Source organism: Amblyraja radiata, chromosome 14 (genome assembly GCF_010909765.2).
Source record: "Amblyraja radiata isolate CabotCenter1 chromosome 14, sAmbRad1.1.pri, whole genome shotgun sequence".
NCBI lineage: Eukaryota > Metazoa > Chordata > Chondrichthyes > Rajiformes > Rajidae > Amblyraja > Amblyraja radiata.
In genome coordinates, this window is record NC_045969.1 from 32,634,105 (window position 1) to 32,648,904 (window position 14,800).

The following is a 14,800-nucleotide window of genomic DNA, read 5'->3' on the forward strand; positions in this document are numbered from 1 at the left end:
CTTTTATCTGGACCTTGAGTCTGTAATAAAAGTAAGCATGGCTGCTTAACTTGCTAGGCTTTGTCCTGCACCTACCTCTCTTTTCGGCTTTCCTTCCCCCCCGCACCCCCCCATTTCAATCAGAATAAAGAAGAGTCCCCACCCGAAATGCCGCCTGTCCATTCCCTTCACAGATACATCCTGACCCGCTGAGTTTATCTAGCACTTTGTTTTGCTCAAGATGCCGGCATCTGCAGTTCCTGGCTCTCCATGAACAGGATTAACTTGTTTGAATTTCTCATGTCATGTTGATAAGCTTGGAGTGTTTTTATTTAAAATTAATAATCTAATTCAGGTTATTATTTCTAAATGATTCAGTATCAGTCATAATTTTTAATGCATTAATACAAGTATGTCAGCCAATTGGCTACATGCCAGATATGGGAAACAGCCCATTTAGTCATATATTCTTGGAAAATAATTCTTAAAAGCTTTAATACAAAGCAGATCAAGTAGAAAATAACAGTTGGATAAGATAACTGAATGTAATCACAGTGTGCTCGCAACACACATGCCTTATGATCATTAGAAGTTCCTTAAAAATATGCAAACCCCACAATTGCAAAAAGCACCGAAAAACGCACGAGTCCTTCACAATTAGAATGAAATAGTTTACCTGTAATTTTTGAGGGGTTAGGTACCATGATGGAACTTGTTGTTGTACTGGATGGTGTGGTGCCGTGTGACCACCTGACCACACATCTGGAGCATTTAGCTGGAAATAGGAAAGAAACAATAAACAGTGTCGCAGAAAAATTAATGAACAGAAAAAGGAGCAATGAGCTGAATAATTTCCCATCGCCAAATTCGTCACAGCCTGACTATGGGTACTGTCTGTAAAGAGTTTGTACGTTCTCCCTGTGACCAGGTGGGTTTTCTCTGGGTGCTCAGCTTTTCTCCCACTTTCCAAAGACATACAGGTTTGTAAGTTTGTCCCCAGTGGGTAGGATAGTGTTACTGTATTGGGTGATCATTGATCGGAGCGGAATCAATGGGTCAAAGTAGCAATGTTACAAAATTTTGAGATTTTAAAAATCAAGTCTGTAATTTATCCCATCAGATAAAGCATAAAAATAAGTTTAATTTGACACCTAATTCACTTTCATATCTCAAGTATTTAAAAAGTTATGGCCATTTTCATACTCGGAAATGAGCATCTTGTTCCCTATTGATTTTCTATGGACATAACAAAAAAGTTGTGATCGTGAACAGTCAAAAGCCCATAACTTTCTTAAAAATTAAGAGAACTGAATGAAATTTTCAGTTATCATAGATTGAAGCATTCTGAAACAAATATAAAATAATCTTACTTGGATGACCTGAAATTAAAGCATATAATTAGTTAGTTACCTAATTGTAGCTAATTTCAGACTTCAATTACTAGATCTAAACATCTATCCATTTCTTAATCAATTATTAACATTTTTAAATAGCCTAAATGTCCAAATAATATTCACAAATAATTCACAATAAAACATGATTTTTAAATCTCATTTACATTAATTTATAGACCAAATGGAAGGAATTCAGTGTTCAATTGCTGTAAATAAATGCCCATTTAAATCAGCTTTCCAGTGGGTCCCTGTGGAACGCGCTGGTTTAGAACGTTCACATTGCGGTAGATTTGTGCCCTCAAATGCCCAGAAAAATACTGCGCGATATAATGGGCCCAAATTGAGCTACTCGCAATATTAAATTTTGTATAAAGGGATCTTTAGAAGCCCTTTTTAATGTAAAAATATACAACCTAACTTCTGCTATTTGCTTTATGAGACCCTGCGGTTGCTGGCCGTCGCGGGTTTAGAGATTGATTTTTAAACTACTATAACTATTATACGAGGCCTTTAAACCTAATAATAGCCTTTGCGACGGGGTCTTCCAGCGATTTTTCGTTAATAATTAACTAGGCTGAACATCTTCGATTTGAACAGCCTAGAGAAAATCGCGTTTTAAACCCGCCCCCCTCTAAACGGTGCCAAAATCGCGCACACGGGCAGCGGCAGATTTTCAAAGACGCTTCAGGTAGGCTTTGCAACATACCTAGTCAAAGGGCATGTTTCCGCGCTGTATCTCTAAAGTCTAACGTCTAAAAGCAATGTGGAGCACGTGAATGAGGTGATTAAAGGATGGACCAAATGAGCTAATTTATAATTATGCACTGCAATCAGAGTATTTTTCTGCACGCTTTAAAAGTTAAGTATGTTACATGCATTATTATATGAGGACTTGCCAAGAAATAAGCAGTGTGTTAGTTGTAACACGCACAGAAAGATACACCTGGCATCTTAGCTTCACTATGACTATTCCTTAAAATTTCCTCCACTAAACGCAAGCACATAGACCTTCATGTTACTGGTACAGCACTGTCTCTACCCCGTCCATTCTTCCCTCAGCCCACCAAGCTGAATTTTCAAGGATTTGTCCTGAACCCACACGTTTTCGTGAATCTCCGTCCCATCTTTCCTGATGCTCCCTTCAACTTGCATCAGATCCATCTTCTGCTGTCTGGATCCTCTTTCCATTATGTTGCTGATCGTCCAGCTTCTCCTGCCTACTGATACTTCTCCAGCAGTATCCTGACCTTTCAAATATGGTGTCATTATTCTTAAATGCTCCTTAGGAAAACCGGTTTATTCTTTCCCTCCAACAACAATGTTGCAAATCTATTTGTATCTTCCTTCAATTCCATACAGTTCCTAGTAAAGTCTTGAATGCAACTTTTGCAAATCGTTTACCTCTCATTCTTAACTTTTGTGCAGCTTTTGACAGGGTTAACCAAGTTATCCTCTCAATGCCTCTTCCTCTCATTGGGGTACAACTCTTGCCAAACCATCAGCAGCAAGAAAGGTCTCCCATGCTTTCATTATTATCTCTTGAATTTCCATTTTAAAAGCAGCTTTTGGTTTAGTTCATTGATAGAACATGGAAAGAGGTCGCTCGTCCATCCCAAAGATCGGTCTCGTCATCATCCCACTCGTTCTAAGTTTTCCTACTTTTGCATCCACTCCCTTCACATGGGGACAATTTACAGAGGGCCAATTACCCAACAAACTCCAAAGTCTACAGGATGTGGGAAGAAACTGATGCACTTGGAGGAAACCCATGCAGTCACAGGGGGAACGTGCAAACTCCACATAGATAACACCAGAGGTCAGGATCAAACCTGTTTGAGAGGTAGCAGCTCTACGATTTCATATTAAACCAAGTGCTTTACAAAAAAGGGCTGATCATTGGGATCTTAACACTTTCATCAGTATTCAAAAAGCAGTTTTATATTTCCTCCTGTTCCTTCTGAAGTTATCAAACAATTTGACGAAGATTAAGAAAGAACCAAACCAAATGAACTACTACCTTAGTAGGACTGGACATCCTTTTCCTTTTAGCAGGACTGTTAAGGTCATCCACTTGATTAGAAGCAACCATGTGTAGTGGTACGGTCTGTTGTGGCTGCTGACTGAGGCCTACCGATGGTTCATTACTGTGATGAGGTTTACAAGCCTATACACAAAAGAAAAATATTGAAAATAAAATATGTAGAAATCCTGTCTACTTTCAATACCCCCGTTTCTTTCTGCTTTTGATTCCCCATTGATTTCTGCAAATACAGTCGCAATTTCAGAGTAAATGTTGCTCGGATAATTTCTCATTCCCCTTTTTATTTTGACAAAATTGAATACCAAGGAAAAAAAGACACCATTTCAGGGCAACAGTTGCTACAACTTTCTATAAAGACAGCTTTATGTACAAATAGTGCAAAGTATTACATGCGATAGAATTGTTCAAGTTACTTCCCAATTGCTTGAGAAGTCGCCAAGTTTGATCTCAACAACTCTAGTTCTTTTTAAAGCAATTTGGTAGATATTATAGCCCCATATAATTGTAAACCCATGAACATATTTCTTCAAATCCTACCAATGAATGAGGTTTTGTGAAGTTACTGTTTTGTTTGTGTGGGTATATGTATTAGCCACTTATAAGTACCTTTAAAACTATAGAGCTAAAATGCTTAAGTACAATTGAGGTACAAATAATTTTCACCTGCTGAGCTGAATTCATGGCACCCTGCCTGGAGGTAAGTTCTGCTGGGATTGGTAGGCTCCATGCCTCCTCAATACTGGGAAGCATTTTGGTTTTACTTTGAAGGCTACCTTGTGGAAGGTTGCACAACTGGGCCTGTAAAAAGTATGTGATGCGATTATGTAAATGAAAGCTAACTGATCAATCATACAATCCACCTAATTGCTCTACAATCATGTAACACTTGTGGCTTTATGATCACACTAAAATTTCAATTAAACTTGTGACAGAACACATTGGTGTGAAAATTTTGCAACCTGCCCAGGTTTTATTTTTTTGTCATTATTGCACTGGGTGCAGTGAAAAACAAATCATAAATGAGAGCTAGTTAACATACAAATATATGGCATTGAATTGTAAAATGCAGTATTTTTGTCCCCATGGTATGGTACAACAGAGTAATTAAAGTTTCCAGGGTTCAGCAGTGTAAATAATGCCCCCTTTCCTATTATACTAGTTAATGTTAACCTACATTTTTAATTATAATCTTTAAAAGCTGCAGTTTCCTAAAAGTTGACTCATATTATGAACTTTCAACAATTTTTATGCATAATCTATTTGAGGACCAATCTCCTTAAAAATGCAGAACAGAATCTGAAACACCAACACAAGATGGCCAGAAGAAAGGTTGAAGATAACAAAGACTGAAGCCCTGATTATATTTTCCTCAAATCCTACTCGAGGTTGCACAAGGAAAATACCACAGGGGCAACTGGGAAGTAAATGCCCCATGTTATTCTACATTTTAAAGATTCAGTTTTCAGAATGCGGGTGCAACTAGTAATCATTGCCCATCCTTAATTCCCCTCCAGTAGCTGGTGGTGAGCCAATTTTATTACTGCGGTCCTTCTGAGGAAGGTTTGCCAACAATGGCATTGGGGGGGGGGGGGGGGGGGGGGGGTTATTTTTGGATGGTTCTTTCTGGAGATCAAATTAGCAGCATTTCAGCCAAGCTCTTGCCTGATCCTATAGCCTTTGCCACATCCAATATCCCCACTCCTTTATGATATCGTGCGCAGTCAAAATTGGTTGGCTTGAAACTGGTCCCTGTGATGATTGGAACCCCAGGAGGAAACCTAGATGCATCATCCGCTGGGCATTTCATGAACATGGTGGCAATTAATCCAGCCTCGTCTTTAACTCTACCAATCATTGGAAGATAAATCTAAATGGTTAAACAGGCTGAGGCGCTGACATAATTATTCTTGTGTTTATAATCTTCAAGATATTCAAGCTCTGCTGCAGCTATTCAAAGGCCGGTTACAGTGCCCTCCATAATGTTTGGGCCAAAGACCCATAATTTATTTATTTGCCTCTAGACTCCACAATTTGAGATTTGTAATAGAAAAAAATCACATGTGCTTAAAGTGCACATTGTCAGATTTTATTAAACGGTGTTCTTATACATTTTGGTTTCACAATGTAGAACTTATAGCTGTGTCCCCCCGTACATAGTCCCCCCCATTTCAGGACACCATAATATTTGGGACACATGGCTTCACAGGCGTTTGTAATTGCTCAGGTGTGTTTAATTGCCTGCAGGTATAAGAGAGCTCTCAGCACCTAGTCTTTCCCACAGTCTTTCCATCACCGTTGGAAACTTTTATTGCTATTTTATCAACATGAGGACCAAAGTTGTGCCAATGAAAGTCAAAGATGCTATTATGAGACTGAGAAACAAGAATAAAACTGTTGGAGACATCAGCCAAACCTTAGGCTTACCAAAATCAACTGTTTGGAACATCATTAAGAAGAAAGAGAGCACTGGTGAGCTTACTAATCGCAAAGGGCCTAGGAAGACCACAGCTGATGACAGAATAATTCTCTCTATAACAAAGAAAAATCCCCAAACACCTGTCCGACAGATCAGAAACACTCTTCAGGAGTCAGGTGTGGATTTGTCAACGACCACAGTCCGCAGAAGACTTCATCAACAGAAATAGAGGCTACACTGCAAGATGCAAACCACTGGTTAGCCGTAAAAAGAGGATGGCCAGGTTACAGTTTGCCAAGAAGTACTTAAAAGAGCAACCACAGTTCTGGAAAAAGGTCTTGTGGACAGGTGAGACGAAGATTAACTTATATCAGAGTGATGGCAAGAGCAAAGTATGGAGGAGAGAAGAAACTGCCCAAGATCCAAAGCATACCACCTCATCTGTGAAACATGGTGGTGGAGATGTTATGGCCTGGGCATGTATGGCTACTGAGGTACTGGCTCACTTATCTTAATTGATGATACAACTGCTGATGGGAGTAGCATATAGATTTCTGAAGTGTATAGACACATCCTATCTGCTCAAGTTCAAACAAGTGCCTCAAATCTCATTGGCCGGCAGTTCATTCTACAGCAAGACAATGATCCCAAACATAATACTAAAGCAACAAAGGAGTTTTTCAAAGCTAAAAAATGGTCAATTCTTGAGTGGCCAAGTCAATCACCCAATCTGAATCCAATTGAGCATGCCTTTTATATGCTGTAGAGAAAACTGAAAGGGACTAGCCCCCAAAACACACATAAGCTAAAGATGGCTGTAATACAGGTCTGGCAGACCATCACCAGAGAAGACACCCAGCAACTGGTGATGTCCATGAATCTCCGACTTCAATCAGTCATTGCATGCAAAGGATATGCAACAAAATACTAAACATGACTACTTTTATTTGCATGACATTGCTCTGTCCCAAAAATTATGGTGCCCTGAAATGGGGGGGGGGGGGGACTATGTATAAACACTGCTGAAATTTCTACATTGTGAAACCATAATGTATAAAAATGGCTTTTATTAAAATCTACGATGCTTAGTCAACAGTGGCACAGCGGTAGAGTTGTTGCCTCACAGTGCCAGAGACCCAGGTTTGATCCTGACTACAGGTGTAGTCTATATGGAATGTGTACATTCTCCCTGTGACCATGACATGATCTGTAACTGGGTGCTCCAGTTTCCTCCCACATCCCAAAGACACGCGAGTTTGCAGGTTAATTGGCCTCCGTAAATTGTCCCTAGTGTGTGGGATAGAACTAGTGATTGTTGGTTAGCCCAGACTCGTTGGACTGAATGACAACAAAGGATAGAAGGGCGAAGGAACCTACTCATGTTCCCATTTCGTGAAACAGCTTTAACAACAACATCAAAACACCATAAACCCTATTTTTCTTGGGGCTCGGTTTCATTATGTGCCACCAGTAACTAAGCTAAATTCATCCAATGTCGATTCAATTTTCATTAGGTGCTTGGATTTTGCCCCTCCCCTAGATGAAATAATCTGGCAGTACCAGGAACGGTTCAAACACAAAAGCTCAAAAATTGCAGATGATGGAAATCCAAAATATAAGTAGCAAACACTAACTACGCAGCAAGTTAGTTAGCTTCCACGGGGAGAGAGAAAGAGATGAAGGACCATTTTGCAAACCCATTTAAGTGATTGCCCTATTCCCCTTTCAGCTTGTCTGTCCCCCAAGATGCTGCCTGGTATGGCGCAGAAATGGTCCCGCTGAAATCAATCAATTTAGCATTGAGTGAAAAGCTAGTCCTGAACCTTTTTCTGGTTTAATGCTACATGAATCAGTTGCATCATTACCTAGCAGGCCAAAATAAAATGTTACCAAATGCATCTGTATAATGTCCTCAGACTATGAAGTCAAGCAAAGAAAGATACTGCAGCTTTAACGGAATTTTTTTTTAACATCACTTGCATTAAGAATGGCTGATGTAGAAGTATTGTTGTTGTCAGGTAGGACTTAAAGAAAAAGCAGAATAGCTTTGCACTTATGATACCATATAGCAGGTAATTCTAGCAAAATATTTAAATATTTAAATATTCAGCAGCTTTCCCCTCCAATCAGATCTTGTGTAGTGGAAAGCAATTGACTGCTTTTCTTCAAACCTCCCAAGTTGAATATGATTTTTAACAGTGCTATTTTGTACAACCTGCTATGCGGTACTGCATAAAGCTAATTAAATTCTATACCTGATATTGCTAATTTCATTTTCAAAAATGACATTTAAGTAGGCTTCCATCATAATTAACCTTACAAAATGCTTCAATTGCCCATTCAAATTATATTCCTTGGAATTCTGTCTGCTTGGTGATTAACAAAATAACCATTTAAAATTCATTTGGTGATTTTTGGAAAAGCATGCTTATAATATGCAATATATTTGTAACATTCCCACAGAAAAATCTGATTTTTATAAAAATCCATGAGATATTCCCTTTATTTTTGTGAGGTGAATACAATTCATTTAGACACCACACCCCAAACCTGTTTACCTGTAAGTACTTTATCCTTGCTGAGAGTACAGAAGTATTACTACAATTTTTGCTCCTAGTTGCATTTATGTAACATTTAATTGCATCCTGAGGTTGATTGCAGGATTCATAGAGCGTCCCCAGGTCCATCCAGGCTGCAGCATGTCCGTGGTCTAATTGAACAGCACAGATATAAGCCTGTAATGCATCCATTGGCTGGTTCTGTTGTTGATACAATACCCTAAGACAGTAAACAAAATGGCAAATAGAACTGAACAGATGAAGATAAAACATCAAACTAAAATTGCAGAGCTCCAGTGGTTCTCTCGTCCCATCCAGTTTTAAGCATCTGTCATCGCTTACCCTATTGAACACCATGTATCAGCACTTGCTTCTGACTTATCAATGGAATGCCTATATGATAAGAAGGCATCCTGAACTTTGCCAATGCTTGAATAACACCTGCAAGAAATATTTAATTTAATTATAAAGAGGAATAGACAAACAACTATGAGTTACCCGGTCAATTTAAAACCCAAAGCATTTTAAATATGGGGACAAAGTAGGCAAAATTATATTTTATTTTAAGACACTGCAGCAAATCTGTACAAATACTTAAGCAATGCAATGCAACTAATAACTGAAACATACTTTTGAGTTTTGTGATATTCAAAATCAATTATAACACACAAGATGGACACTAAAGTTTTGACTTTAGATACAACCATCTTCAATCCTTGAATGACATCCTGTTATCATTATTGGAAAATAAATTCTTGGGATTCAAGATCCTATACAATCAACACCCAGAGAACTTCTTACAGTACATTTTCATCCTTCACTATTCACTTCACATCCTTCCTCCCTCATTTATGTCCCTTCTATTAGTTATGTTCCCCTAGTTCTAAATCTGGATGCACTTTAACCTTAATTTGAGTTAACTGACTCAAGTTAACGAGTTGTCACTGACTGGCATAATGATTTCCTCAGTCTTTTTTCAAATTAGGTTCCCAAATTCTTAAATTTGACCAGACATCCCGAGAAATAACAAAACACGTTTTGCAATAGACCACTAACACTCAACAGCTGTATCTTTGTTTTGCTCCTCAATTGCTTACTGTTATAAAGTAACTCTCATTAGTAAAGTAACTCTCATTAGGTTGTGGAACATTGTCCATCATAGAGGTTATCTCTTGCGGCTTAAAACAAACTGTTGTAGGAACCCAGTGGGTCAGGCAGCATCTGTGCAGGAAGAGGGATGGTCAAAAATTTGGGTCGAGATCCTGCATCGGGGCCCAGGAGAGTAGAGTCAAAGTTATACACCACGGATAAAGGCCCTTTAGCCCAACATGTCAATGCTGACCAAAAGTTGCTTATCTGAGCTAGTTCCATGTGCCTGCATTTGGCCCATATCCATCTAAAACTTTGCTATCCATATGTCCTAAATATTGTAATTGGATCTGCCTCGACCACTCTGGCAGCTCATTTCACATATCCACCATCATCTGTGTTGAAAAAGATGGCCCTCAGATTCCCTGTAAAGCTTTCATGCCTCACCTTAAAGCCATGCCCTCTAGTTCTGGATGCACAAAGCCATGCTGACCACACCTAATCAGTTCTTGCCTTTCCAAATGCAGGTAGATTCCAGTACAGGTGCACAACCTTTTATCCGGAGTTCCGGAAACCGAAAAGCTCCGAAACCCGGACATTTTTTCCAGGATGTCGTCTGCACACCAAAGCTCGCGTTTGGCGCCAAACTTGACCCGAAACGACCCACGGTCAACCCAGGTCTGTACTACTGTAGCGGCTGCCTCCTCCCCGGAGACCGGGGAGACACTTAAACATCTGTAAATCATTGCTTAAATGTTAGTCGGTTAGTTTGGAAGGCTTTTATGTGAAGAGGGGGGGGGGGGGTGAAGGGGGAAACTTTAATTTCCCCCGCCACAGGCGGCGCTGGATTTGGAGCGCCGCGCAGCCAGGGGTAGAGTTGCCGGGGTCGGAGCTCCAACCGGCGGCGCCCGCAGCCCCGCGATGTTGGGAGTCGGCGGCCACAGCGCTCCGGAGCTTACTGCACGGCGACCCGGTAAGGCATTGCCCGCTCCCCGCCTCTCCGACCAGGTAAGGGACTAAGAATTAAAGTTTCCCCCTTCACCCCCCCCACCACATAAAATCCCTCCAAACTAACTGACTAACATTTAAGCAATGATTTACAATGATTCCCCGGTCTCCAGGGAGGAGGCAGCCACTCCAGACTTTTCAAGCCGCCCGCGCTACCTACCTAATCTACGCTAAAAATCTTCCATTCGGAAATCCGAAAAATTCCGAAATCCGAGAAGTGTCTGGTCCCAAGGCTTTCGGATAAAAGGTTGTGCACCTTTATCAGTTTTTTAATTAAATATCTTGGGTAAATAATCCAAACACCAGGTTTTTTGTTTACACCATAGATTCAAAACCTAACATTATATCAATAGACTTTATTTTTACCTGCCGAGAAAGTACCAGGATTGGCCAGAGTTCGGATCTGCCTCTAAAGATTTTTGGAGACATTGAATAGCAAAGCTTTCCTTTGTTGTTTTGTCTCCTAATGGCTCTACTGTGTGATGCATCCAGCCTGCAAAACAGGAACACTGGTTAGTTATATCACCGTTGCTGCACAGAAGAAAAAAATAGCATCACATAATTCATTCTGCTTTTAATGCAAGGTTCCTTTTAAAGAAAGTAGTATTTCTCAATACTTTAGATAATAACCATGTGAATAGAATTGATATATCACAGCTTCAGAACTGTTGCAACAGGTTTGCAAATATATTTTCACACACAAATATTTTATCAATTTCCCTTGTACACTTTTCAGAAAACCCGACCTATCTGAACAACTACTTTCATGTCGCAAACAGTATTTCTATTCCTCCCAGAATGGAAACCACCTGCTTCCAAACCCTTTCAGTTGCAATTTAGACACGCATCAAGTGGAATAACTGAAGAAGGATATTATGTGAGTGTAACAAATGTCCAATACTAAAATTTAATCGCGTTCATCTTTAATAGCACTAATAGCAAGCAGAGATATAGTAAGACATAACCATCCATTTTCATTGGCGTATTCCCAGCTGATTTAAAAGGAGGGAAAGGGATGCGATACTTTTGCAAAAATAATTCACAATTCTAACTCTTGTGAACAAATTAATTAGACTTAAGATTCAATCAAAAATAGGCATAAAGAAGATTCATATTTATCACTGGGTTTAATAACAATCTTAACTGTCTCATTCCATTTTAATTCAATATTTCATAACATGCAAAGAGAGCAATGTTTTCTGTTGAAGAAGTATTCTTAGATTTAAAGAAAAGGTGCAATTTTAAGAAAGTCACCACACCAACATCACAGCACCATTAATCTTTGAGAAATAGATAATAATTCCACTCCATATTTCTTCCTCCAGTCCAATTTATGGTTGATATCTTATATTGGCAACCAATCTATCCAAACCTGAATTGTAGGATTTTCAGCCTGGTGTTTAGCCCCTCCATGTGGATAGCTCAATTATAATAATGTATTGTCTTTCCGCTGACTGTTTAACACACAGCAAAAGCTTTTCACTGTACCTCGGTACACGTAACACTAAACTAAACTCAAACTTGGCGGAGCTGGCTCAAAGGGCCGAATAGCCTACTCCTGCACCTATTGTCTATTACTCAAATTGGCAATAATTTAAAAACAGTATATATAACTCTTGAACGTGCATGCATAGCACAGTGGCCTCAACATGTGTAGGAACGAACTGCAGATGCTGGTTTAAATCGAAGGTAGACTTTTTCACACACAGAGTTGTGAGTCTGTGGAATTCTCTGCCTCAGAAGGCGGTGGAGGCCGGTTCTCTGGAGAGTTAGACAGAGCTCTTAACGATAGAGGAGTCAGGAGATAGTGGGAGAAGGCAGGAACGGGGTACTGATTGTGCATGATCAGCCATGATCACATTGAATGGTGGTGCTGGCTTGAAAGGCTGAATGGCCTACTCCTGCATCTATCGTCTATTGACTCAAAATGCTGGAATAACTCAGCGGGACAGGCAGCATCGATGCAGAGAAGGAATGAGTGACATTTTAGGTCTGAAGAAAGGTCTCAACCAGAAATGTCACCTATTCCTTCTCTCCTGAGATGCTGCCTGTCCCACTGAATTACTCCAGCATTTTGTGTCTACACTGGCCTTATCACCTCTATAATGGCAACTTCCTCTTTTGCCACCTTGGAAAACCATCCCTTAATATCAATTGTAGACAAAAGTGCTGGAGAAACTCAGCGTCTATGGAGCGAAGGAAATAGGCAACGTTTCGGGCCGAAACCCTTCTTCAGGCTGATGTAGGGTGGGGGGGGCGAGAAGGAGAAAGGAAGAGGAGGAGCCAGAGGGCTGAGGGAGAGCTGAGAAGGAAAGGAGACAATAAGGGTTACTGGAAATTGGAGAAGTCAATGTTCATGCCACTGGGGTATAAACTGCCCAAGCGAAATGAGGTGCTGCTCCTCCAATTTCCGGTGGTGCTCACTTTGGCCATGGAGGAGGCCCAGGACAGAAAGGTCGGATTCGGAATTGGAGGGGGAGTTGAAGTGCTGAGCCACGAGAGATCAGGTAGGTTATTGCGGACCGAGCGGAGGTGTTCGACGAAACGATCGCCAAGCCTACGCTTGGTCTCACCGATGTAGATCAGCTGACATCAAGAGCAGCGGGTGCAATAGATGAGGTTGGAGGAGGTCTGTCGCACCTGGAACGATTGCTTGGGTCCTTGAATAGAGTTGAGGGGGGAGGTAAAGCGACAAGTGTAGCATTTCTTGCGGCTGCAAGGGAAAGTACCCGGGGAGGGGGTGGTACGGGTGGGAAGGGAAGAATTGACCAGGGAGTTACGGAGGGAGCGGTCTTTGCGGAAAGCAGACAGAGGGCGGAGATGGGAAGATGTGGCGCGTGGTGGGGTCACGTTGGAGGTGGTGAAAATGACGGACTATTTGTTGTATGTGATGGCTAGTAGGGTGGAAGGTGAGGACTGGGGTACTCTGCCCTTGTTACGAGTGGGGAGAGAGCAGTGTTACAGGGTATTGAAGAAACCCTCGTGAGAGCCTCATCTATAGTAGGGGAGGGGAACCCCCGTTCCCTGAAGAATGAGGACATTTCCGATGCCCTGGTGTGGTAATATCAAATTTTCACCTCTTCAAAGTCCTGTTTAGAATCTATTTCTGAACATTATTTCAGTTCCGTTAATTAACAGCTTCTTCCAAAATGCATTAGTTAAGTTTAGATGCTGAAGGAGATATTTGTTGTTGCAATACTTCACTTACTAATGACAATGCAGGTGAGCTTTCCAGTTTATCAGGTCCCAACAGAACAAACCAATTAGTGCTGTTCCTCCTCACATTTCCCTGAAGTGATGCAATCCATTTTCTCTGACTTACCAATCAACTGCCTTTTAATTCTTTGTGCCACTTACCTACACTAAGGGATAACTTACAACAGCTAATTGGCCAACCAACACACGTTGGGGTTCACGAGGAAACCCTACAATCATAGGAGAATGTATTCTCTTGGTTCAGATAGCGTCCAAGGTGAGAAATAAACACAAATCACTGAAGCGGCTGCACTAACTTCTGCACCTCAATGCTAATTTTTGGCCAGAGTAATAACAAAATCAAGTCAAAGAAACACATGAACGTTTCCCACTAATGACAGCAGGTATAGAGTGAATCTGTTCAATAACATGCAGGAATGGTGATCCAAATATCCTAATGAACATTCACTGGGAAACAGAATGAATTTCAGCCACTCACAACAACAAACCAAGCTTTCAAAATGCTATTAATCTCATTCCATGAAACTAGAGAAGACAAGGCTGGCTGATTTGCTAATGAAAAAGCACAGGCTGCAATGCTGAACCCATGTCATGGCGGGTAATATCTATATATTTTTTTTACTAATTTAAATTGTTTTAGAAGCCAACGTTTTTTTTCTGGTCAGAAACATAGCTGCAGGAGTCGGCCATTCAGCCCTTCGAGCCAGCACAGCCATTCAATATGATCATGGCTGATCATATAAAATCACTACCCCGTTCCTGTTTTTTCCCCATATCTCTTGATTCCTTTAGCCCCAAGAGTTAAATCTAACTATCTCTTGAAAACATCCAATGAATTGGCCTCTGCTGCCTTTATGGCAGAGAATTCCACAGATTCATAACTCTCTGGGTGAAAACATTTTTCCTCATCTGTCCTAAATGGCCTACCCCTTATTCTTAAATTGTAACCCTTGGTTCTGGACTCCCAACATCGGGAACATTTTTCCTGCATCTAGCCTGTCCAATCCTTTAAGAACTTTATATGTTTCTATAAGATCCCCTCTCATCCTAAATTCCAGTGAATACAAGCTCAGTCGACCCATTCTTTCATCATTTGTTA

At 40.6% G+C, this 14,800-nt stretch overlaps 1 protein-coding gene across 2 annotated transcripts in view; it reads right to left on the reverse strand.

The window, feature by feature from the left end:
- The window catches only part of kdm6a (lysine demethylase 6A), a 205,831-nt gene that overhangs the window by 49,981 nt on the left and 141,050 nt on the right, over window positions 1–14,800 (reverse strand). The window contains exons 10-15 of one of the 2 annotated variants that reach the window (XM_033033054.1): window positions 10,852–10,978; window positions 8,731–8,829; window positions 8,389–8,608; window positions 4,078–4,212; window positions 3,391–3,537; window positions 656–754 (exon numbers count right to left, since the gene is read on the reverse strand). In XM_033033054.1, coding sequence (XP_032888945.1) covers window positions 656–754; window positions 3,391–3,537; window positions 4,078–4,212; window positions 8,389–8,608; window positions 8,731–8,829; window positions 10,852–10,978 — 827 coding nt within the window. The remainder of the gene's footprint in view (window positions 1–655; window positions 755–3,390; window positions 3,538–4,077; window positions 4,213–8,388; window positions 8,609–8,730; window positions 8,830–10,851; window positions 10,979–14,800) is intronic. The other variant, XM_033033055.1, reaches the window with a different exon arrangement.